The sequence below is a fragment of the Callithrix jacchus genome, chromosome 11, assembly GCF_049354715.1.
Source record: "Callithrix jacchus isolate 240 chromosome 11, calJac240_pri, whole genome shotgun sequence".
NCBI lineage: Eukaryota > Metazoa > Chordata > Mammalia > Primates > Cebidae > Callithrix > Callithrix jacchus.
The window spans coordinates 34,267,914-34,293,716 of record NC_133512.1 but is presented as its reverse complement, the minus strand read 5'-3'; the positions used below and the strand labels follow the sequence as shown (position 1 = coordinate 34,293,716).

The window sequence follows — 25,803 nt, the reverse complement described above, 5'->3', positions numbered from 1 at the left end:
AAATTTACAGCCTAATGATGCAATAGGAAAGAAAAACCCATTTCTGGGGAGAAATTCAAGTCAGCTGCAGAAATATGCAAAAGTAACAAGTAGCCAAATGTTAATCACTAAGACAATGGGGAAAATGTCTCTAGAGCATGTCAGAAACCTTTGCAGTAGCTCCTCCCATCACAGACCCAGAGGCCTAGGAGGAAGAAATGGTTTCATGGGCTGCACCCAGGGGCCCCCTTGCTGTGTGCAGCCTTGGGACATGGTGTCCTATGTTCCAGCTGCTTCAGTTGTGGCTAAAATGGGCCAAGGTATAGCTCAGGTCATGGCTTCAGAGGGCACGTGCCCCAAAACTTGGCAGCTTCCATCTGGTGTTGAGCCTGTAGGTACACAGAAGTCAAGAATGGAGGTTTGGGAGCTTCCACCTAGATTTCAGAGGATGTATGGAAATGCCACGTGTCAAGGACAGAAAGGTCCAGGTGGAGATAACTGAATTATGGAGTGGTTCTCCCATACTAGTGTCATGACTTTAGCCCTATGCCTACATGTTTATTTAAAGTTGTCTGGTTTCATAGAATCAGCACCCTCATGGAAATAAACTAGCATCCTTTTCATTGGTGCTTCAGTAGTCTATTTATTATGTTTGTCAGAAGGGTGAAAGTATCAATATCAAATATTTTTTTAGTTTATTTGTTCACCAGTTGCAGAACATTTGCATTGTCTCCAGTTTTTGGCTATTATAGATAAAGCTACTGTGAACATTTGTATATAAGTTTTTATGTGAACATAAATTTTTATTTCTACAGGGTAAATACCTAGGAGTGAAATTGCTGAGTCAGACTGTAATTGTATGTATTACTCTATAAGGAGCTGCTAAACTGTTTTCCAGAGTAGCTGTATTATTTTTCATTCCCATCTGCAGTATATGAATATATTCACTTGTTCAGCATCATTGTCAGCACCTGGTATTGTGATTATCTTCTATTTTAGCCATTCTCATTGGTGTGTGGTAGTGTTTCGTTGTGGTTTTAATTTCTCTAATGGATAATGATGTTGAGCATCTTTTAGTTTGTTTATTATTGGCTTCCTGTATTTTCTTTGGTAAAGTGTCCGTTCAAGTTTTTTGCCTTTTTTTAAATTGGATTTTTGTTTTCTTGCTATTGAGTTTTGGACATTCACAAATATATTGTAGATACAAGTTCTTTATCAGATGTTATTTGCAATGATTTTTTGTAGCCTGTAGCTTTTCTTTTTATTTTCTTAACAATATCTTTTACAGAGAAAAGGGTTTTATTTTGAAGTTTAATTTATTATTGCTTTCCTTTTATGTATCATATTAATATTGTGTATAAGAGCTCTTTGCATAATCCAAAGCCATGAATATTTTTTCTTACATTTTCTTCTAAAAGCTTTATAGTCGTGTGGTTTACATTTAGGGCTAGGATCTCTTTGAATGTAATTTTTGTGTATGGTGGGAAGTTTATGTCAAGGTTCGTGTTTTTGCATATGGATTTCCAGTTTTACAACAGCATTTGTTTAAAAGACTATTATTCTCTATTGAATTATCTTTGTATTCTTGTCAAAAATAAATAGACTATTTTGTATGAGTCTGTTTCTGGACTCTTTGTTTTGTTGATCTGTGTGTCTGTTTACCAGTATCATACTGTCTTGATTATTGTATCTTTATACTGTGTCTTAAAATTAGGTAGTATCATTTTTTCTTTCAGATTTTAGCTACTCAGATATTTTTTCTTTTTGTATATGTTTTATTTTGTATTTTATACCTTATTTTGTTTTATTGAGACAGAGTCTCACTCTGTCGCCAGGTTGGAGTGCAGTGGTACAGTGTTGGCTCACTGCAGCCTCTGCCGCCTGGGTTCAAGTGATTCTCGTGTCTCAGCCTCCCAAGAAGCTGGAATTACAGACACCCACTACCATATTTGGCTAATTTAAAAATTTTTAATAGAGACGGGGTTTCACCATGTTGGCCAGGTTGGTCTTGAACTCCTGACCTCAAGTGATCCACATGCCTTGGCCTCCCAAGTGCTGGGATTACCAGGAGTGAGCCACCAGGCCCGGCTGCTTTTTCATATATGTTTTACAAACAGCTTGTCTGTGCGCACAGAAGCCCTGCTGTGATTTTGATGGGAATTGTGTTAAATCTATAGATCAATCTGGGGGGAATTGACATTTTAGAGAATTCACATCTTTCTACATCGAGTCTTAATTTGTGAACTCTATTTAAATTTTCTCTGATTTCTTTCATGAACGTTTTGTTATTTTGAGCCTACAGATCCTATACTTTTGTTGTTAGACTTATACCTAAGAATTTCATTTTTGGAAGCTATTGTGTTTTTAAAAATTTTTTTTAGTTTGTCAAATTATTTTTTTAAAACAGTATTTTTACTGATAGTAAAGTTAGTTTAGTACAAAAGACTGTGTATGTTTTAATCTTCCTCCTCAAAGAATTGGGGAATTTATTATGAAGGGACATAGTGTAAAATATATACACTATGGGCAAAAAGTCAAAGATCCAAGGGCTGTTCTTAAAAAGGTAATATTGATGTATAATATTAATGATTATTTTTTAAATTAATGATTACCTTTTAAAATTAATGGTTAAGCTGGAACCATTATTAAAAGATCTTATTTACAAGGCCATGAAGAGATTACTGTCACTTTGTCTTTAAAAAATTTTTAGAAATAGCAATACAAAAAATTGTTTTATTTGTAATTGTAATTGTTTGATAGCAAAGCTCTAGAACTGACTAGATATTTTGGGCATATCAAAGATATTGTGGTTTTAGATTATATTTCTTATGAGACCCAAATCAAATGAAGTGCTCTGAAGACTGCTTACAAAAAATTCAAAACAATGGACAATTCAAGTGTTGCTGGTTATCATTCTACAGTCAGTAATAAACTATATCTTTTTTTAAATGTTTATTTTAGGTTTGGGGGTACATTTTCAGGTTTGTTATTTAGGTAAATTTGTGCCATGGGGGTTTGTTGTACAGGTTATTTCGTTACCCAGATACTAAGCCTAGTACCCCATAGTTATTTTTTTCTACCCCTCTCCCTCATTCCACCCTCTGCCCTTAAGTAGCCCCAGTGTCTGTTGTTCTCTTACTTGTGTTCATGAGTTCTCAACATTTAGTGAGAACATGCAGTATTTTGTTTTATGTATCTTTTAACTGACATATATGGAATATAGTTTTATCATGACATCATTTGTGTTAAATATTTTCAGGTTATTATGAAAATCTTAAAGGCTTTTACTAGAAGCCAGTTTTTATTTTTATTTTTTTTATTTTTTTATTGGATTTTAGGTTTTGGGGTACATGAGCAGAGCATGCAAGACAGTTGCATAGGTACACACATGGCAGTGTGCTTTGCTTTCCTTCTCCCCTTCATCCACATTTGGCATTTCTCCCCAGGCTATCCCTCCCCACCTCCCCCTCCCACTGGCCCTCCCCTTTTCCCCCCAATAGACCCCAGTGTTTAGTACTTCCCTTTCTGTGTCCATGTGTTCTCATTTTTCATCACCCGCCTATGAGTGAGAATATGCGGTGTTTCATTTTCTGTTCTGGAGAACATCATCCTCAGCAAACTGACACAAGAATAGAAGCCAGTTTTTAAAAAGTAGAACAATTCTGTCTGATGTAACATTGAAAAAGAATTGTGTTTTTGTCTCTATTGAGGAGTACTGCTGTGAAGAAGTTGAGGATAAAAATGGCCTCTTTTCTTTGTTTATATATATGTTTTTATATTTTAAGAGATGGGGTCTCACTATACTGCTCAGGCTGGTCTCAAACTCCTGGGCTCAAGTGATTTTCCCACCTCGGCCTCCCATAGTGCTGGGATTTACCACATCAAGCCCCCTTTCCTTTATTCAGATGATACATTTTCAGTGTTGCTTTCTCTAAAATGCAGTTTTTTTCCTGCTTTATTTTTCTCTTAGCGTATTATACGCTTATTTATCCTTATTATTGTCTGCTTCTACCACTTGAGTGTAAGCATTTTGGGAGTAGCTTGTCTATCTTGTTTGCCATTGTATCTTCAATTGCCTAGAACTATGCCTGGTGCAAAGTGGACACTCAAATATTTGTTGAATGAATGCTCAAATTTTAGCCATATTTCTCCTAAAGCTACCCCTCCCCTGTTCCCCCACCCCCTGCTATTCCTCCCCTAGCTCCCCACCCCACAACAGGCCCCGGTATATGATGTTTCCCTCCCTGGGTTCATGTGTTCTCATTGTTCAACACCCGCTTATGAATGCAAACATGCCATGTTATGTTTTCTTTTCTTGTGTCAGTTTACTGAGAATGATCGTTTCCATTTTCATTCATATCCCGGTAGAGGACATGAACTCATTCTTTTTTATGGGATGCATAGTATTCTGTGGTGCATATGTGCCACATTTTCTTTATCCAGTCTATCATTGATAGGCATTTGTGTTGGTTCCAAGCCTTTGCAGTTGTGAACAGTACTGCAGTAAACATACGTATGCATGTGTCTTTATAATACAATGATTTATAATCCTTTGGGTATATACCCAATAATGGGCTTACTGGGTTAAATGATATTTCTAGTTCTAGACCCTTGAGGAATTGCTACACTGTCTTCCACAATGGCTGAACCAATTTACATTCCCATCAACAGGGGCAGAGCATTCCTATTTCTCCACATCCTCTCCAGCATCTGTTGTCTCCAGATTTTTTAATGTTTGCTGTTCAAACTGGTGAGAGATGGTATCTCAATGTGGTTTTGATTTGCATTTCTCTAATGACCAATGATGATGAGCTTTTTTTCATATATTTGTTGGCTGCATAAATGTCTTTTTGTGAGAAGTGTCTATTCATATCCTTTGCTCACTTTTGATGGGGTTGTTTGTCTTTTTTCTTGTAAACTTGTTTAAGTTCTTTGTAGATTCTGGATATTAGTCCTTTGTCAGATGGGTAGATTGCAAAAATTTTTTCGCATTCTGTTGGTTGCCGGTTTACTGTAATGATGAAAAAAGCTTTTTAGTTTAATTAGTTCCTATTTGTCAATTTTGGCTTTTGTTGTCATGGCTTTTGGTGTTTTAGTCATGAAGTCCTTGCTCATACCTATGTCCTGAATGTTTTCCATTGGTCTATGTCTCTGTTTGGTACCAGTATGATGCTGTTTTGATAGCCTTATGGTATAGTTTAAAGTAGTGTGATGCCTCCAGCTTTCTTTTTTTGGCTTAGGATTGTCTTGGCTATGTGTACTCTTTTTTGGCTCCATATTAAGTTTAAGGTGGTTTTTTCCAGTTCTGTGAAGAAAGTCAATGGTAGCTTGATGGGGATAGCATTGAATCTATAAATTACTTTGGGCAGTGTGGTCATTTTCATGACATTAATTCTTCCTAACCATGAGCATGGAATGTTTTTCCATCTGTTTGTGTCCATTCTGATTTCCTTGATCAGTGGTTTGTTGTCCTCCTTGAAGAAGTCCTTTACATCCTTTGTTAGTTACATTCCGAGGTATTTTATTCTCTTTGTAGCACTGGTGAATGGGAATTCACTCATGATTTGACTCTCTGTCTGTTACTGGTGTAGAGGAATGCTTGTGATATTTGCACATTGATTTTGTGTCCTGAGACTTTGCTGAAGTTGCTTATCAGCTTAAGGAGATTTTGGGCTGAGATGATGGGGTCTTCGAAATATACAGTCATGTTGTCTGCAAATAGAATTTGACTTCTTCTTTTCCTAATTGAATACCTTTTATCTTTTTCTTGCCTGGTTGCCCAGGCCAGAAGTTCTAATTTTGTGTTTAATAGGAGTGTGAGAGAGGGCATCCTTGTCTTGTCCCGGTTTTCAAACTGAATGCTTCCAGTTTTTGTCCATTCAGCATGATATTGGCTGTGGGTTTTTCATAAATAGCTCTTAATATTTTGAGATACGTTTCATACCTAGTTTAGAGGTTTTGTTTGTTTGTTTGTTTGTTTGTTTTGCATAAAGGGCTGTTGAATTTTGTTGAAGGCTTTCTCTGCATTTATTGAGATAATCATTTGGTTTTTGTCTTTGGTTCTGTTTATGTGATGAATTACATTTGTAGATTTGCATATATTGAACCAGCCTTGTATCTCAGGGATGAAGCCAACTTGATTGTGATGGAGAAGCTTTTTGACATGCTGTTGGATTCAGTTTGCCAGTATTAAGGATTTTCACATCAATGTTCATCATGGATATTGTCCTGAAATCTTCTTTTTTAGTTGTGTCTCTGCCAGATTTTGGTATCAGGATGATGCTGGTTTCATAAAATGAGTTAGGGAGGATTCCCTCTTTTTGTATTGTTTGTAATAGTTTCAGAAGGAATGGTACCAGCTCCTCTTTGTACCTGTCTGGTCCTGGACTTTTTTTGGTTGGTAAGCTATTTATTGCTGCCTCAATTTCAGACCTTGTTATTGGCCTATTCAGGGATTCCGCTTCTTCCTGGTTTAGTCTTGGGAGGGTGTGAGTGTTCAGGAATTTATCCATTTCTTCTAGATTTACTGGTTTAGTTGCACAGAGGTATTTGTAGTATTCTCTGATGGTAGTTTATATTTCTGTGGGATTGGTGGTGATATCCCCTTTATTATTTTTTATTGCATCTATTTGATTCTTCTCTCTTTTCTTCTTTGTTAGTCTGGCTAGTGGTCTATCTATTTTGTTGATTTTTTTCAAAAAACCAGCTCCTTGATTCATTGATTTGTTTTGAAGGGTTTTTCGTGTCCCTATTTCCTCAGTTCTGTTCTGAGCGTAGTTTTTTTCTTGTCTTCTGCTAGCTTTTGAATTTCTTTGATCATGCTCCTCTTGTTCTTTTAATTGTGATGTTGGGTGTTGATTTTAGGTATTTCCTTGTTTCTCTTGTGGACATTTAGTGCTATAAATTTCCCTCTAGACACTGCTTTAAATGTGTCTCAGAGATTCTGGTACATTGTGTCTTCATTCTCATTGGTTTCAAAGAACATCTTTATTTCTTCCTTCATTCCATTATTTATTCAATAGTCATTCAGGAGCAGGTTGTTCATTTCCATGTGATTGTGCAATTTTGAGTGAGTTTCTTAATCCTGAGTTTTAATTTGATTGTGCTGTGGTGTGAGAGACTATTTGTTATGATTTTCATTCTTTTGCATATGCTGAGGAGTGTTTTACTTCCAATTATGTGGTCAATTTTGGAATAAGTTTAGTGTGGTGCTGAGAAGACTTTATATTCTGTGAATTTGGGGTGGAAAGTTCTGTAGATGTCTATGATATCTGCTTGGTCCAGAGCTGAGTTCAAGTCCTGGATATCCTTCTTAATTTTCTGTCTTGTTGATCTAATATTGACAGTGGGGAGTTAGAGTCTCCCACTATTATTGTGTGGGAGTCTAAGTCTCTTTGTAGGACATTAAGAACTTGCTTTATGTATCTGGGTGCTCCTGTATTGGGTGCATATATATTTAGGGTAGTTACCTATTCTTCTTGCATTGATCTCTTTACCATTATGTAATGTTCTTCTTTGTGTCTTTTGATCTTTTGTTGGTTTAAAGTCTGTTTTATCAGAGACTGGGATTACAACCCCTGCTTTTTTTTTTTGCTCTCCATTTGGCTTGGTAAATCTTCTGCCATACCTTTATTTTGAGCTTTTGTGTGTCTTTAGGTGTGAGATGGGTCTCCTGAATACAGCACACCACTGGTTCTTGACTCTTTATCCAATTTGCCAGTCTGTGTCTTTTGATTGGAGCATTTAGCCTGTTTACATTTGAGGTGTGAATTTGATCCTGCCATTTTAATGCTAACTGGGTGTTTTGCCCATTAGTTGATGCTGTTTCTTCATAGTGTCGATGGTCTTTACACTTTGGTACATTTTTGTAGGGGCTGGTACTGGTTGTTCCTTTCCATGTTTAGTGCTTCCTTCAGGAGCTCTTGTAAGGCAGGCCTGGTGGTGTGAAAATCTCTCAGTAGTTGCTTTTCTGTAAAGGATTTTATTTCTCCTTCACTTATGAAGCTTAGTTTTGTTGGATATGAAATTCTGGGTTGAAAATTCTTTCTTTTTTCTTTTTTTCTGCAGGTACAGATTTATTTCTTCTTAAATATCAAATTAAAGAGAAATTCCAATGCCAGCAAGTTGTGACTGAAATAACTAGATATTCTTTCTTGGCCAAATGCTTGGAAGAGATTACTACTGACTTCTTCTTCTTCTTCTTTTTTTTTTTTGGTGCTGTTGTATCTTTCTTTCTTTTTTAAAAATTTATTTATTTCACTTTAGATGCATACTATATCTGGCGTTTCTCCCATGTTATCCCTCCCCACCCTCCCATCCCTCCCCACTCCCTGCTGTCTCTCTCCTACCCCCTGCCAAACTGCCCCCAGTGTGTGATGCTCCTCTCCCTGAGTCCATGTGTTCTCGTTGTTCAGTACCCACCTATGAATGAGAACATATGGTGTTTGGCTTTCTGTTCTTGTGTCAGTTTGCTGAGAATGATGGTTTCCAGATTCATCCAAGTCCCTACAAAGGACACAAACTCATCGTTTTTTATGGCTGCGTAGTATTCCGTGGTGTATATGTACCACTTTTTCTTTGTCCAGTCTATCATTGATGGGCATTTGGTTGGTTCCAGGTCTTTGCTATTGTACACAGGGCTGCAGTGAACATACGTGTGCATGTGTCTTTATAGTAGAATGATTTATAGTTCTTTGAGTATATACCCAGTAATGGAATTGCTGGGTCAATTGGAATTTCTATTTCTAGATCCTTGAGAAATTGCCACACTGTCTTCCACAACGGTTGAACTAATTTACACTCCCACCAACTGTGTAAGAGTGTTCTGATCTCTCCATATTTTATCCAGCATCTGTTGTCTCCAGATTTTTTTTAATGATGGCCATTCTAACTGGCGTGAGATGGTATCTCAATGTAGTTTTGATTTGCATTTCTCTAATGACCAGTGATGATGAACATTTTTTCATATGTTTCTTGGCCTCATGTATGTCTTCTTTTGAAAAGTGTCTGTTCATATCCTTTGCCCACGTTTGAATGGGGTTGTTTGTTTTTTTTCTTGTATATCTGTTTTAGTTCTTTGTAGATTCTGGATATCAGCCCTTTGTCAGATGGGTAGATTGCAAAAATTTTTTCCCATTCTGTTGGTTGCCGATTCACTCTAATGACTGTTTCTTTTGCCATGCAGAAGCTGTGGAGTTTGATTAGGTCCCATTTGTCTATTTTGACTTTTGTTGCCAATGCTTTTGGTGTTTTGGTCATGAAGTCCCTGCCTATGCTTATGTCCTGAATGGTTTTGCCTAGATTTTCTTCTAGGGTTTTTATGGTGTTAGGTCTTATGTTTAAGTCTTTAATCCATCTGGAGTTAATTTAGTGTAGGGTGTCAGGAAGGGGTCCAGTTTCTGCTTTCTGCACATTGCTAGCCAGTTTTTCTAACACCATTTATGAAACATGGAGTCCTTTCCCTATTGCTTGTTTTTGCTGGGTTTGTCAAAGATCAGATGGTTGTAGATGTGTGGTGTTTCTTCTGGGGTCTCTGTTCTGTTCCCTCTGTTTATGTCTCTGTTTTGGTACCAGTACCATGCTGTTTTGATTACTGTAGCCTTGTATATAGTTTGAAGTCTGGTAGTGTGATGCCTGTGACTTTGTTCTTTTTGCTTAGGATTGTCTTGCCTATGCAGGGTCTTTTGTGATTCCATATGAAGTTTAAGGTGGTTTTTTTCAGTTCTGTGACGAGGGTCATTGGTAGCTTGATGGGGATAGCGTTGAATCTATAGATTACTGGCCAGATGTGGTGACTCACGCCTGTAATTCAAGCACTTTGGAGGCCAAGGCGGGTGGATCACCTGAGGTCGGGAGTTCAAGATCAGCTTGACCAACATGGTGAAACTCCATTTAAAAAAAAAAAAGAATCTATAGATTACTTTAGGCAGTATGGCCATTTTCACAGTACGGATTCTTCCTAACCATGAGCATGGAATGTTTCTCCATCTGTTTGTGTCCTCTCTTATTTTGTTGAGCAGTGATTTGCAGTTCTCCTTGAAGAGGTCCTTTACATCCTTTGCTAATTGTATTCCTATGTATTTTATTCTCTTTGTAGCAATTGTGAATGGGATTTCGCTCTCTGTCTGTTATTGGTATATAGGAACGCTTATGATTTCTGCACATTGATTTTGTATCCTGAGACTTTGCTGAAGTTGCTTATCAGTTTGAGAAGAGTTTGGGCTGAGGCGATGGGGTCTTCTAGATATATGATCATGTCATCTGCAAATAGAGACAGTTTGACTTCCTCCTTTCCTAATTGAATACCCTTTATTTCTTTTTCTTGCCTGATTGCTCTGGCTAGAACTTCTAGTACTATGTTGAATAGGAGTGGTGAGAGAGGGCATCCTTGTCTAGGGCCTGATTTCAAAGGGAATGCTACCAGCTTTTACCCATTCAGTATGATATTGGCTGTAGGTTTGTTATACATAGCTTTTATTGTTTTATGATAAATTCCATCCATACCTAGTTTATTGGGAGTATTTAGAATGAAGTGCTGTTGAATTTTGTCAAAGGCCTTCTCTGCATCTATTGAGATAATCATGTGGTTTTTGTCTTTGGTTCCGTTTATGTGATGGATTACATTTATGGATTTGCGTATGTTGAACCAGCCTTGCATCCCTGGGATTAAGCCTACTTGGTTGTGATGGATAAGCTTCTTGATGTGCTGTTGCAATCTGTTTGCCAATATTTCATTGAAGATTTTTGTGTCAATGTTCATCATGGATATTGGCCTGAAGTTTTCCTTTTTAGTTGAGTCTCTGCCTGGTTTTGATATCAGGATGATGTTGGTCTCATAAAATGAGTTAGTGAGGATTCCCTCCTTTTGTATTTTTTGATACAGTTTCAGAAGGAATGGAACCAGCTCCTCTTTGTACATCTAGTAGAATTCGGCTGTGAACCCATCTGGACCTGGACTTTTTTTGGTTGGTAGGCTATTGATTGCTGCCTCTACTTCAGCCCTTGTTATTGGTCTATTCAGGGTTTCAGCTTCCTCCTAGTTTAGTCTTGGTAGAGTACAAGTGTCTAGGAATTTATCCATTTCTTCCTGGTTTACTGGTTTATGTGAGTAGAGCTGTTTGTAGTAATCTCTGATAGTAGTTTCTGTGGGATCAGTGGTGATATCCCATTTTCATTTTTTATTGCATCTATTTGATTCTTCTCCTTTTTCTTTTTTATTAATCTGGCTAGCAGTCTGTCTATTTTGTTGATCTTTTCAAAAGTCCAGCTCCTGGATTTACTGATTTTTCTGAAGGTTTTTTTTATGTCTCTATCTCCTTCAGTTCTGCTCTGATCTTAGTTATTTCTTGTCTTTTGCTAGCTTTTGAGTTTTTTTGATGTTGCTCCTCTAGCTATTTGAATTTTGATGATTGGGTATAGATTTTCGATCTTTCCTCTCTTCTCTTGTGGGCATTTATTGCTATAAATTTCCCTCTCGACAGTGCTTTAAAGGTGTTCCCAGAGATTCTGGTAAGTTGTGTCTTCATCCTGATTGGTTTTGAATAACATCTTTATTTCTGCCTTCATTTCATTGTTTTTCCAGTTGACACTCAGAAGCAAATTCAGTTCAGTTTCCAAGTGGTTGTGCAGGATTGAGTGTGATTCTTAATCCTGAGTTCTAGTCTTACTGCGCTGTGATCTGATAGACTGTTTGTTATGATTTCTGTTCTTTTGCATTTGCTGAGGAGTGATTTGCTTCCAGTGATGTGGTCAGTTTTAGAGTAAGTGCAATGTAGTGCTGAGAAAAATGTATATTCTGTGAATTTGGGGTGGAGCGTTCTATATATGTCTATTAGGTTCACTTGGTCCAGCTCTGCATTCAAGTCCTGGATATCCTTGTTAATTTTCTGTCTAATATTGACAGTGGAGTGTTGAAGTCTCCCACTCTTAGTGTGTGGAAGTCTAAATCTTGTTTTTGGTCCTCAAGAACTTGATTTATGTGTCTGGGTGCTCCTGTGTTGGGGGAGTATGTATTTAGGATAGTTAGCTTTTTCTGTTGGGTTGATCCTTTTACCATTAGGTAGTGTCCTTCTTTGTCTCTTGATCTTTGTTGGTTTGAAGTCCACTTTATCAGAGATTAGGATTGCAACCCCTGCTTTTTTTTGTTTTCCATTTGCTTGGTAAATCTTTTTCTATCCCTTTGTTTTGAGTCTATGTGTGTCTTTATATGTAAAATCATTTCCTGAATACAGTGCACCGATGGGTTCTGACTTTTTATTCAGTTTGCCAGTGTGTCTTTTGATTGGGGTGTTTAGGCCGTTTACATTCAATGTTAATATTGTTATGTGTGAATTTGATCCTACCATTTTGTTACTGGCTGGTTTTCTTTCCTAGTTGACTCATTTTCTTCATTGCATTTTTGGTCTTTGCCAACTGGTTTGCTTTGCAGTGACTGGTACTTGTTCCTTTCTGTGCTTAGTATTCCTTTCAGGAGCTCTTGTAGGGCAGGTCTGATGGTGACAACATCTGTCAGTAATTGCTTGTCCATAAAGGATTTTATTTCTCTTTCACTTATGAAGCTTAGTTTGGCTGGATATGAGATTCTGGGTTGAAAGTTCTTTTCTTTAAGGATGTTGAATATTGGCCCCCCACTCTCTTCTGGCTTGTAGGGTTTCTGCTGAGAGATCTGCTGTGAGTCTGATTGGCTTCCCTCTCTGGGTGACCTGACCGTACTCTCCAGCTGCCCTTAGCATTTTTTCATTCATGTTAACCCTGATGAATCTGATGATTATATCCCTTGGGGTTGCTATTCTTGAGGGATATCTTTGTGGAGTTCTCTGTATTTCTTAAATTTGAAATTTGGACTGCCTTGCTAGACTTGGGAAGTTCTCCTGGATGATATCCTGGAGCATGTTTTCCAGCTTGGATTCATTTTCCCCATCCTATTCAGGTACACTGATCAAACATGGGTTAGGTCTTTTCACATAATCCCATATTTCTTGGAGGCTTTGTTCATTTCTTTTCACTCTTTTTTTCTCTTGTCTTGCCTTCTCTTTTCATTTCATTGAGTTGATCTTTAGTCTCTGATTTTCTTTCTTCTGCTTGATTGTTTCGGCTATTAAGACTTGTGTTTGCTTCACGTAGCTCTTGTGCTGTGTTTTTCAACTCCATCAAGTTGTTTATGTTTTTCTCTAAGCTGGTTATTCTAGTTAGCATTTCATCTAACCTTTTTCAAGGTTTTTGGTTTCTTTGCATTGAGTTAGAACGTGTTCCTTTAGCTCAGAAAAGTTTATTATCAACCTTCTGAAGCCTGTTTCTGTCAATTTGTTGCACTCCTTGGTCAAGTTGTGATCCTCTGTTTTTGAGGAGTTGTGATCCGTTGAAGGAGAAGAGGTGTTCTGGTCTTTCATGGTTTCATCTTTTTTACACTGTTTTTCCCCCATCTTTGTGGATTTACCTGGCTGTGGTGCTTGATGAGGTCACTTGTCTGCCTGTGGAGGCGCTACTGGGTTTCTAGGGACTCCTTCAGGTTACTAGGGAAGCTTCCTGTGTCTTTTTTGATTATACTGGGAGATTAGGCCTGCCTCTTCCGCAGACGTGTAGGTGCTGCTGGGTTGTCAAGAACGTCATCCTGTTGCTACGTAGGCTTCCTGTGTTTTTTGATAAAACATGTAGCCCAGTCCCACCCCTCTAGTTTTGGGTTGTGCCCTTCCTCCACTGGGCTGGATCATTTAGAGTTGATCTCAGACTGTGGCACTGGCTGTGCAACCCATTAGAGTCAGAGCTTCAACCCTCTGGGGTTTGTGGGGGAGGGTAGGGACCCGCCCAGCGGCACCCCGTTGTCTCCACCTTTCAGCTTCCTTTCTCTCCAGGCAGGGGAAGGGGGCGATAGCTCAGTCCACAGGCTCTTATTCAACTCCACGTTTGTAATCCTTGGCGCTTGACTGGCAAAGATCCCCTGTTCTGTGTATTGCTAAGGCTTTTGGGGAAGTGCTCTATCTGGACTGGAGCGCCAGACGGGGACCCTCTGACTTGCTGGTCAGATGTGCTTTCTGGATGAAGGAGCACTCCTCCCCGCCTTGGTCTGCCCTGAATGGGCTTTGCTTACCATTGGACTAGACCCATTGAAATGCACCTGGTACCTCGGTTGGAGCTGGGAGATCTCTGGATTTCTGCATCTTTCTCACTGGTTGTTGTGCACTGGAGTTGTGTCTAATCAACCATCTTGGATCTATATTCGAAAATTCTTTTCTTTAAGGATGTGGAATATTGGCCTCCACTTTCTTCTGGCTTATAGGGTTTCTGCTGAGAGATCTGCTGTGAGTCTAATGGGCTTTCCTTTGTGGGTAACCTGATGTTTCTTTCTTGCTGCCCTTAGCATTTTTTCCTTCATTTCAACCCTGGTGAATCTGACGGTTACGTGTCTTGAGGTTGTTCTTCTCGAGGAATATCTTTGTGGTGGTCTCTATATTTCCTGAATTTGAATGTTGGCCTGCCCTGCTAGGTTGGGGAAGTTCTTCTGAATAGTATACTGAAGAGCGTTCTCCAACTTGGTTTCATTCTGCCCGTTGCTTTCAGGTACACCGATCAAATGTAGATTTGGTCTTTTCATATAATCTCATAATTCTTGGAGGCTTTATTCATTTCTCATTTTAAAAACATTTTATTTCCATGTATGAATAACTTTTATAAAGACATTGAATTTGATTTTTTTTACAGATTGTGACCAAGCATATTTGTTTTTATTTTTTATTGTTCAATTTTTTTGGTGTTGGGGTTTTACTCTGTCACCTGGGCTGGAGTGCAGTGACACTATATGGCTCATTGCAGCCTCAATCCCTTGGGCTCAAATGATCTTCCTGCCTCAGCCCCCTCAGTATAGCTGGGAATGCAGGTATGCATGCTGACTCTTTTTTTTTCATAGAGCTAGGGTTTCACCATATTGCCCAGCTTGATTTCAAACTCCTAGGCTCAAGCAATTCATCTGCCTTTGTCTCCGAAAATGTTGGGACTTACAGCACAAGCCATCATACCCAGCCCATATTTGTTCATTTAAGGACATTATTATGTCTGTCTGTCTGTTTATTTGAGATGGAGTCTTGCTCTGTCACCCAGTCTGCAGTACAGTGGTGCGATCTTGGCTCATTGCAACTTCTGCCTCCTGGGTTTGAGTGATTCTTTTGCCTCAGCCTCCTGAGTAGCTGGGACTACAAGCATGCGCCCTAATGCTTGGCTAATTTTTATATTTTTAGTAGAACGTGGTTTTACTGTGTTGGTCAGGCTGGTCTTGAACTCTTGACCTTGTGATCTACCTGCCTCGGCCTCCCAAAGTGCCAGCTATTATGTCTATTTATAACATGGTGGTAACATCCTCCCTAGGTGGGAGCACCTCGAACATGTTTGGAACAAAGTGCTTTAGAAACTTTTATCTCATTACATCCTCCTAACAAGCATGTGAGGGAGCCCATTATTATCTGCAGTGTAGATATGAGAATTTTGTGTGTCAGAAAGGAAGTACGTGTGTGATGTCCCATTTCAGAATTTTAGAGTCTTGAGACTCCATGTAAGACCACCTTCTGCCTTCACATCATATATTATTAAGCATTGAAGACAGTCGTCATGGAAGCCAGTGATGAACAGTTGATGAAGGAACTCAGGACTTTGAAATGTCACCTATTAGCATATGTCATGGCATTGACCAGTATGAAGTCTTTTGTATCATATTACTCCCCTTTTAGGCATCTTTAGGCTTATCTCCTATGGGATGTTTGGTAAAAAGCCCTCCGCTTAGAAAGTCTTTCATGGATGTATTTAATACTTTTGTTTCGAATACAGGTATAATTTTCTTACCTGATGCCTGGTTTTGATGCTTAATCCAAAAATAAGAGAGAATGGGAACGTAATATTCCATATGCTGTCTTTTCTTGAGGACCAGCTCATGTGACTTGTGATGAGTTCCCCCACTGTCTTTGAACCTTAGCAGTGCCTTTTGGGAAGATGCCAACTAAGAGAAATGGAGGAAGAAGGAATATGGGTAGCAGCTCCCTAAATTTAGAGGTTTTATGATTCTAACATCACAATCAAGCCGACTGGAGAATAGAGCTCATTATTGTAGAGTTGGATTTAGGAGGATTAAGAGATACAGGCTGGATGGGCTGACTAATCTCTCTAGTGCCCTTTCCTGTACAGGAATTTCATGTATTAATACTTCTGAAACTGCTTTGAGAACTATCAAGAACCTTAGACCGGTTGTTCCTTTCTTAGTGGATTCAAATGCAGATAACTTGGAGGAGGTCACCTCTCAAGGTTGTTTTTTTAAATAGTCCATATTATTATTGTTATTATTATTTTTAATTTCTGATGTTTCAGCATTTCTCCTTATATCATTTTTATCCTTATAACTTCTTTTGGCCATTCTTTTAAGGTAAGTCTACTGGTGACAAATTTTTAGTTTCCTTTATCTGAGAGCATCTTGATTTCACTTTCATTTCTGAAGGATATTTTCACTGGGAATAGAATTCTGGATTGCTAGTTCTTTTAACATTTGTAAAGTATTGTGCTGCTTTCTGTAGGCCTCCATGGTGTTTCTGATGAGAAATTCATGGTTGTTTGAGTAATTTCCTTTATAGGTAATGTTAAACTTCTGCAACTGCTTACAATAATTTTCTTTTCTTCAGTTTTAAGTTTGATTATGGTATGTAGTGGCTTGTGTTTCTTTAAGTTTATGGTATTTGAGGTTTTCCCCACTTCTTCAGCCTGTGGGTTTATGTTTTTCACCAAATGTGGGAAATTCAGCAGTTACTTATTCAAGGGAATTTTTAGCCCCACACCCTTTCTCCTCTTTTTCTAAGACTCTGATGATTCAGATTTTCTCTTTTGATATTGTCTCACAGGTTCTTGGGCTCTGTTGATCAGGTTTTTTTTTTTTCTTACTTTCTGGTGTTTTTATTGTAGTGGTAGTGGTTGAAATTGGATATTTTCTATTTTTTTCATCTTCAAATTCATCAGTGCTTTCCTGTCATCTTTATTTTGCCATTTGGTGTACTTAATGAGTTTTAAAATTTTTGGTTACTGTTCTTTTGTTACAAAATTTCCAGTTGATTCTTTTTTGTATCTTCTGTTTTCTGTTTCTTTGGTTTCTATTTTAAAATTTTAAGTGTGTTTGTAGTTGCTCTATGCAGCATTTTTATGATGGCTGTTTTAAGATCTTTCTCAGATAATCACAACATCTGGTTTATTTTGATGTTCGTTGGTTGTCTTTTTCTCAGTCAAGTTGAGATTATTCTGGTTCTTGGTATAAAGTGATTTTTTATTGTACCCTGAACATTTGGGTTATTATGTTGTGAGACTTTGAATCCTTTTTAAACTCCTTTTTTTTTTCCAGGCAGCCACCCTGTTTAGGTATATTATGCAGTTCCAAATGGGGTTAGATATTTAGCTCCTCACTGGACTCTGCTGACATCAACCCATCAAAAGTGGAATGCCCAGTTATACTGCCTTATCTCTCTTTGCTGCTGACAGATGGGAGTGTAAATTAATTTCTTCATTGAGTCCTCTTGACGCTGGGAGACCAGGAGGAACAAAGTGTTACTATTACTGTTCCACCACCACCTTATTCCACCTTTTAGTGCCTTGTTGCTATTTGGTGAGAGTGGAAGTTTTACTTCCCAGTGGGTCCTGCCAACACCATGGGGAGTGGGCAATGAAAAACAGAATGCTGGCTAGTACTACCTCACACTGCTTTGTTTCACATTTTTTTGCTGCTGGGTGAGAGTTGAAGTAAGCCATTCTGTGTCCCACTGGAGTGCCAGCTAGTACTCTTTCTCACTGCTGTTTTGTGCCTCTGTCAATGGGTGGAAGTAGAAGTTCAGCTCCCTGTTTGGCTTCATGGATACCATGCTAGTGGTGAAAGCAAAGGGATGACCTCTCATGACTTGCTGCTGCTGGGTGGGGCTGAAAGTCCAGCTCCTCACTCAGCACTACTAATACTATGGGTAGGGTAGGAGGCAGATTTTCCTGTTCCGTGACTCGAGTAGGGTATATTACCTATTACAGTTTTCTCTTCTGCTGGTCTACCCTATTCCCCCTCCTATGGCTAGAGGAAGCAGGGTTTTCTTGGAACTTTTTTTTGGTATGTGTTTCTTGGCATTTCTGGGTGGAAGACTTCTCTAGGACCCCAGTAGATATTTAGGGGGATAAAAAGAAAGTCCAGGGAACTCACCATTGTATTATTCCTCAAGTTGCAAGGTCCTAGCTACTTTACCTTCTTCTTCCCACCTTTTAAAGTAGTCCGTTTTTAGTTGTATTATATCTAGAGTTGTTTGTTTTTTAAGAGGAAGGATTGATGTGAAATGTGATTGCTCCATCTTGGCTGGAACCCCTTGCATGCTCTTACACTTTGGGAGCTGAATGCTGTTGCACTGCATTATTTTAATTGGGCCCTGGGTGCTTTCTTTCAGTCCTTTGACTTGCTCACAACCAGCTTATTCTCACATTCTCCTCAACAATTATTTTAAACCTTTTCCTCAAGTCTCCACTTAAATCCTATCTTCATTCTTCTCAGATGATCTTACTTCTTATTTTACTGAAAAACCTGAGATCATGACATTTGCTTTTCATCAAATCTGAGCACTTCTGTTTACAAATTACAGTCATCCCTCAGTATACATAGGGAATTGGTTTCAGGACCCCTACATGTGCCAAAATCTGCGCAACGTACCACAGTCAGTTTTGTAGAATCTGCTTATATGAAAAGTGGACCCTCCATATATATGCAGGTTTTATGTCTCATTAATAGTGTATTTTTCCATCCATGTTTGGTTGAAAAAAATCTGCATGTAAGTGGGCTAACAGTTCAAATCTACATTGTTCAAGGGACAGCTGTAGTTATCTTTTTACCCAGTCTTCTCTTTGCCTCTTATTTCAGAGAATTAAAGTGCTCCTTCACCAGTACAAGTTATTCAGTACTATAACATACAATATGGGTTTGGAACCTTGGAGCACTAGGCTACACTCTATAGCCTAGGTGTGTCATAGGATATACTATCTAGCTTTGTATAAGTACATTTCTTACAATGTTCACACAAGGGTGAAATTGCCTCATGATACATTTCTGAGAATGTATTGCTAATGTTAAAAAACACGACTGTTGTTTTGTCAGTTACTGAGAGTTGAAGTCCCTGGCTGTAATTGTAGAGTTGCCTATTTCTCCTTTCAACTCTGTTTTGTATTTTAAGGTCATCTTGTATAATATATACATATTTAGGATTGTTACGTCCTCTTAGCAGATTGATACTTTTATCATTATATAATATCCCTCTTATTCTGTACTAATTTTCTTTGCTCTAATGTCTACTTTGTCTACAAAAATACAGCTATTCTTGTGTTTCAACATAAATTAATCTCTGCCTTTTAATTGGGGTTTTTAGACGATTTACATTTAGGGTAATTATTGATATTTTAGGGCATAAGTCTACCATTTTATTATTGGTTTTGTTTGTTTCCTCTGTTTCTTGTTTCTTTTTCTTTTTTTCCCTTCCTGTGGGTTACTTGAAAAAAATTTAAGAGTCCAGCTTGATACATATATATGGTGGTCTTTTTTTTTTTAGTTTAAATGCATTTTATTTTTAGACAGTCTACGATGACATCTTTTATTTTTTTTTTTAAAGAACACCTCTACTCCAGATAAACATGGTCAAAATTAATGAAAGACCCAACATGACGTTATTCCTCTTTGTCTAAAGGCCGGCTGTTGTGTAGCTGATACACAACTGCCATTTATGATGACAGGTGATAGATCCAAAGCAATTGCCAGATTTGTTAATGTTTTTTTCCATTTCTAAATCATCCTTAAAGAAAATCACATATAGGGTCACACCATTTTTACAGTGGGTTAGTAGAGCAACCATGCCATCTGGATTCATATTTTCACCAGTAAAGCACTGGTAGTTCTTGAAATTAGCAAGTATGTGCTTGATTTGTTCTGCACCTTCTGCCATAAAAGGTTTTACTCAGCCGGGCGCGGTGGCTCACGCCTGTAATCCCAGCACTTTGGGAGGCTGAGGCTGGTGGATCACGAGGTGAAGAGATCGAGACCATCCTGGTCAACATGGTAAAACAACGTCTCTACTAAAAAATACAAAAAACTAGCTGGGCATGGTAGTGCGTGCCTGTAATCCCAGCTACTCAGGAGGCAGAGGCAGGAGAATTGCCTGAACCCAGGAGGCGGAGGTTGCGGTGAGCTGAGATTGTGCCATTGCACTCCAGCCTGGGTAACAAGAGCGAAAACTCCATCTCAAAAAAACAAACAAACAGGTTTTACTCCTCCTGGTCTTCATTCTTCAATTTTGCCTTTGATTGATTTAATGTAATCTTGTATATATATATATCTTGTAGGCTTCTTTTGTGAAGTTAGCTTGCTGCAAGTGATAGTTCATGACATCAATACCAGTGATTACTGTGCTTTCAGTACCTTCATCCTTGGGTCCTTCAGTAGAGGCATTTCCGCCAATGACCAAGTCATCAATATTACTCTCTGTCCTGCTGACCGTCTTCCTCTCCCCTTCCAGGCACAGCCTGTTTGCAATGTCTCAGATCTTGTAATTGTCAGAGATAATCATGATGGTGACTGGAGGGAAATGCTAGCAGTGCTAGCTTATAGCAGAATCCTGGAGCTTGGAGCAAGTATGGTGCAGTGGGAGAGGCACTTCAGGGAATAGGAAGCACCCAGAAAAGTATATTATGTTTTTGAGTGTATTGCCTTTTGTAGTTTTTCTAGTGGATGGTTTGGATATTACAGTATACATATGTGGCTTATTGTATTTTACTGATGTCAGCATTTCACCACTTTGAGTGAAGCATGGAAACTTTACTTCCATTGAGGTTTCTTTATTCTCCCCACTTTTAAATATCATTGTCTTGAATATCATATGGTGGTGTAATTTTGGTTTGAATCATGATATATGATTAGAAAACTCATGATGAGAAGATTAGTCTGTGGTATTAGTCATATTTCTGTTTTTTCCATTGTTATTCCTTCTTGATGCTACAAGACTCCTTTTAAAAAATCATTTTCTTTTTGTTTGAAGTACTTCCTTTAGCTACTCTTTAAGATTGTGTTGGCTGGGTGCAGTGGTTCACAGAATTGGTGGTGAGAGTTCTTTTAAAAGTTGAAAGATGTGCTGCTTCCTTCTGGTCTCCATAATTTCATATGATAAACTTGTATCATACAAAGTAGTATTTTTTTATAGGTAATGTTTTATTTCCCTCTGGTTGCTTTCAAGATTTTTTGTCTTTTTTTCCCCCAAGCTGCTTTTTTCTTTTTAATTTTTGTCGATTTGCAGTTTGCATCTTCTTTAATCTTTTTCAAAATCTGGGAACTTTTCAGCCATTTTTAAACTTATTTTTTATTTTTTAATTTCTGCAGATTTAGGGAGAACAAGTGCAGTTTTGTTACATGGACATATTGTTTAATGGTGAAATCTGGGTTTTTAGTGTAACTATCACCTGAACAGTGTACATTGTACCCATTAAGTAGTTTCTCATAGCTCACCCCTTCCCCACTCTCCCACCTTTTCAAATCTCCAGTGTCTTTTTGATATTCTGTGTCCATGTGTACATTTTGTTTAGCCTACTTATAAGTGAGAAAATGCAGTATTTGGCTTTCTGATTTTGAGTTGTTTCATTTCAGATAATGGCCTCCAATTCCATCCATGTTGCTGCAAAAGACATGATTTTATTTTTTATGGCTGAATACTATTCTCTTGTATGCATGTGTATATACGTGTGTGTGTGTGTGTGTGTGTGTGTATGTGTACTCACACACATACTTAAACACACCACGGTTTCTTTACTCACTCATCTTTAGCAACTATTTTCTTTACTCACTCAACTTTAGCAACTAAATACTCCTTTAGCCCCATTATCTTTTCCTTTTCTTCTGAGACTCCGAAAGTTGTATCTTCTGTTTATCTCACAGGTCCTTGAGGCGATCTGTTCATTTTTTTTTTCCAGTCTGTTTTCTGTCTGATCAGGCTGAGTAAATTGTGTTGATCTGTTCTGAAGTCACATTTTTGTCTTCTGTCATCTCTGAACTGTTCAATTTATTCCATTCAGTTTTTAAGATTTTGGTTATTGTACTTTTAATTCCATAATTTTCATGTGATTCTTATTAATAACTTTTTTCTTTTCTGAGATTTCTTTTAATTTACTTTAGAGAAATTGCTTGTTGAAGCAATTTCTCATCGAAGGAATTTCAAATTGCTTGTTGAAGCATTTTATGACCATTGCTTTCAAGTTCTTCTCAGTTAATCATGTGATTTGCCTTGGTGTTGATTGCATTTCCTGGTAATTTATATGACAAGTGGTTTATAATTTTATCCTGGACGTTTGGGATACTATTTTAGTAGATTCTGGGTCCTACTGAAAATTGTATTTTAGTAGGCAATCACGTTGTTTAGGTTTAAAAAGAGATCCTGGATTACTTTTTAAACTGTGGTTTTAGTGGCAATCTAATTTTCAGAAGCTTTTTGGTTATATTTTGATCTTCTTGACTTGTTGCATGCTGCTGGGCCTCCAGTGGTCCCTGCTGATGATGCTTGAGAATGAAAGGAACTGCCTGGTCTTCTAAGAGCTGCCTGGTGCTTCTAAGTATGGGAATGGAGACTCAGGTATACAGGATGAATCTTCTTGAGCTGGGTGCTTGCTGTGGCAGGCTCTCTCCTTTCTATGGTAGATCTAGAATACCTCCAGAGGCATCCCTTGTTATGGTGGGATTCCCCAATTTCCGGGGGTCAGAGAGTATTTACTTGACCAGCTGTTCATGGTGTGGTTTCTCTTAGTTGATGCCTGTGGCCTTGTGTTATCTTGGGGGAAAAGTAGTGCTTTTGCTGAGAATGGTGAATGCTTTTGACTGCTTATTGACAGTGAGGTTTCTAGTTGAACCTTCTTGCTGTTTCTCCTGGTCTCACCTGGTGGTGTTGATGGAAATCCTATTAAATTCAAGAGAGGAATGAATCTACCTGGGCTTCTTTCCGTTGCAAGCTTAGTTAGGAGTTAGGAAATGTCAGATCTGGATCACTTTCTTTTTTTTGGTTGGAAGGGATATAAGACACCCTGTTATTATGTTGTTCCTCTAGTCTTGGGGTCTTCAACTAGTTTTTCTTCCTTTTTTAAACCTTTCTGTGTTTTCCTTTGATTATATTTTACGATATTTTTAGGTTTTATAATTGTAGTTAATGGAGAGGAACAGAAAGAGACCAAAAGCCCTTCTGCTCACTTTTTAATTGCAATGAGTGGAACTTATTTGGATCTGGATTTAAATAAACTAAAAAAGTAAAGTAATTTGATATGAGATGACTCAAATTTTGAAAACTAGGTATTTGGTATAAAAGTTATTTTTCTTATAATGATGTGATTGTATAAAAATAAAAGACTGTCTGTTAGAGATATGTACTAAGATATTTATAGGTGAAATTATGAAATGCATAGTATTTGCCTTAAATGTGATAAATATGGGTTTGTTCATAGGGCAAGAGTGGTCTTTGGTTGATGGTTGTCAGGGCTGGGTAATGAATACGTGGACTCAGAATACCTTTGTGTATGTAAGAAATTCTCCATGTTTTAAAATTAAATTTAATTAGTTTATTTTTTGCATCCCCCTTATCTCTGAAGTTTTTAAAGTTTAGCTTATATTTCTTGAACTAAGTTTAGATATTATGGTAAAAGAAATTTGCCTGATTAATTTTCTTTGTACCTAATTTTTGAGTATTGGTGAGGCCAACATGATATAGGCTACCAAGTTTTAACATGTTTTCTTTTAAGGTGGGGAAGCATTAAAGTGTTTATAGTGTGCACATCACCTCTGATTATACTTTAGGAGCCTCAGGAACCATTTGGTTGCTTATGAACAAGTAGTTAGAATGAAAGTGCTTTTATCCTGTAAGAGAGTTAATGTGCTTTCTTTAAGTGAGCTCTTCTCTAGTCACCAGGATCTGAAGTTTCAGAGTTGACTTTTATATAGATCAGTATATTAATATGTTGAACATTTATTCATTCTTATTTTCTTTCACAGCTTTCTGTTCAAAATAAGGAGTTTGAGATAAATAAAGATGGAACCCCGAAAGTGGATCAGTTTTATTTGGTATGTGACCTTTTTGACATTTACTGGTTTGAAAATATATGCAGTAATATAAACTTAGATATCTGACTGAAAATCTTCTCCAGTTTTTCTGAGAATCCAAGTTAACATTTGCAATAAAGTATTGAAAAAAATTCAGGTGCCCTACTTACACCACTTAATTACTACACCACTGTTAATCTGCTGGGTTGTATGTTAGTCACACATATATACAAATAATCTAATAACTAGGGAAGAATATTGTTTTATATATGTTCCAAGATGATACTATAGTAAAATAATGTTTTATTATAGTTTAGTTTTTTATAAGTACCTAACTATATCGTTGTCATTTACCTATGTATTGAGCCAACATATTTTGAGTAAGCTATTTCTGTGACAGGAATTGAACTAAGGCACAAGGATTGTGGCATTGAGAATGAAATCAATAATTTAGAAATGTGAACAAGTAAATAATTAAGATCTCCAAGTTGAGTAATTCTCAAGTACTTTGGGGATGCTCCGTTTATCCTGATTTGATTATTATGCATTATATGCTTGTATTAAAATATCTCATGTACTTCATAAGTGTACCCATAAAGATTTCAGAAAAATGAAGCCCCTAAAAAGGTACTTTGGGGGAACCTGATTTTTAGTTCTGCAAAGAAAGGGGGAATTCACTATGTCTAGATCTAAAGAGGTTACATATAACAGTAAATGAGTCTATAAGAATATAATGATCAGGCTCTGGAAGTTCTTATGCTATTCTGAGTTAGGATTAGAATGAAAGAATACATATAATTTTGTTAAACTCAGTAGTTCTCTAACTTATCTGACCACAGAAATATTGTATAATACCTTCTAATGTACCATGAAATTATTTTAAAAACATACCTTAGAAACGATAATAAGGAGCTTTGCCATACTTCTTGGGTAAGTAGTAAAAAGCATTTCAGACAACTTTTGTGAGATTATGAAACTTAGTTACATCTTGATTATCTCTGTGGAAGAGGATAACAAAGAATGTTGATTGTGGTTTACATTTTTAAAAAGGTTATGGTAAAAATTTCTTGCTATTAGATAGAAAAAATAGAGGTTACACCTGCACCAAAAGTGTATGTTTTTTGTATTTTTTTGTATTTTTAGTAGAGACAGGGTTTCACCATGAAAGCACCAGAACCCTTGCTTTCAGGTTTGATAGAAAAATTACCTTGTACCAAGTTATCCTGAAATTTAGCTTAAACTTAAAACTTATATTACAGTTTTGTGAGTCAGAAATCTGAATACAGCTTATTTGGGATTTCTGCTTCAGTGAATTTAAGGTTGCATTTAAGATGTTGGCTGGGCTATAGTCATATTAAAGCTTGATTGGAGAAGGATATGCCTACAACCTCACATATTTGTTCATAGGATTATGTTTCTTTCAGTTTATTGGAATGAGGCCCTCAGTTCTTCTCTAGTTGTTGGCCAGAGGTTGCCCTCAGTCCTTTGCCCTGTTTCAATCATGGCAGTGTGTTTCATTGAAATGTTTAAAAGAGAAGGCAGTAGACTCTGTTCACTAAGACAGAAGTCACAATCATTTTCCTAATGAAATCATAAAAGTGATATCCCATAGTTTTTAGTAGTATTCTCTCTGTTAGAAGCAATTCTCTAGGTCTAAGAGGAAAGAATTATGTAAAGTTATGAATAACAGAAGGTTGGGTTCCTGGGGCAATCTTCGAAGTCTGCCT

The 25,803-nt window shown here is 37.5% G+C and overlaps 1 protein-coding gene across 4 annotated transcripts in view; it reads left to right on the top strand.

The window, feature by feature from the left end:
- Positions 1 to 25,803, top strand: part of STK31 (serine/threonine kinase 31) — a 162,798-nt gene that overhangs the window by 119,780 nt on the left and 17,215 nt on the right. For all 4 annotated transcript variants that reach the window (XM_054237158.2, XM_035253621.3, XM_035253622.3 and 1 more), the window contains one exon: positions 24,029 to 24,097. In XM_054237158.2, coding sequence (XP_054093133.1) covers positions 24,029 to 24,097 — 69 coding nt within the window. The remainder of the gene's footprint in view (positions 1 to 24,028; positions 24,098 to 25,803) is intronic.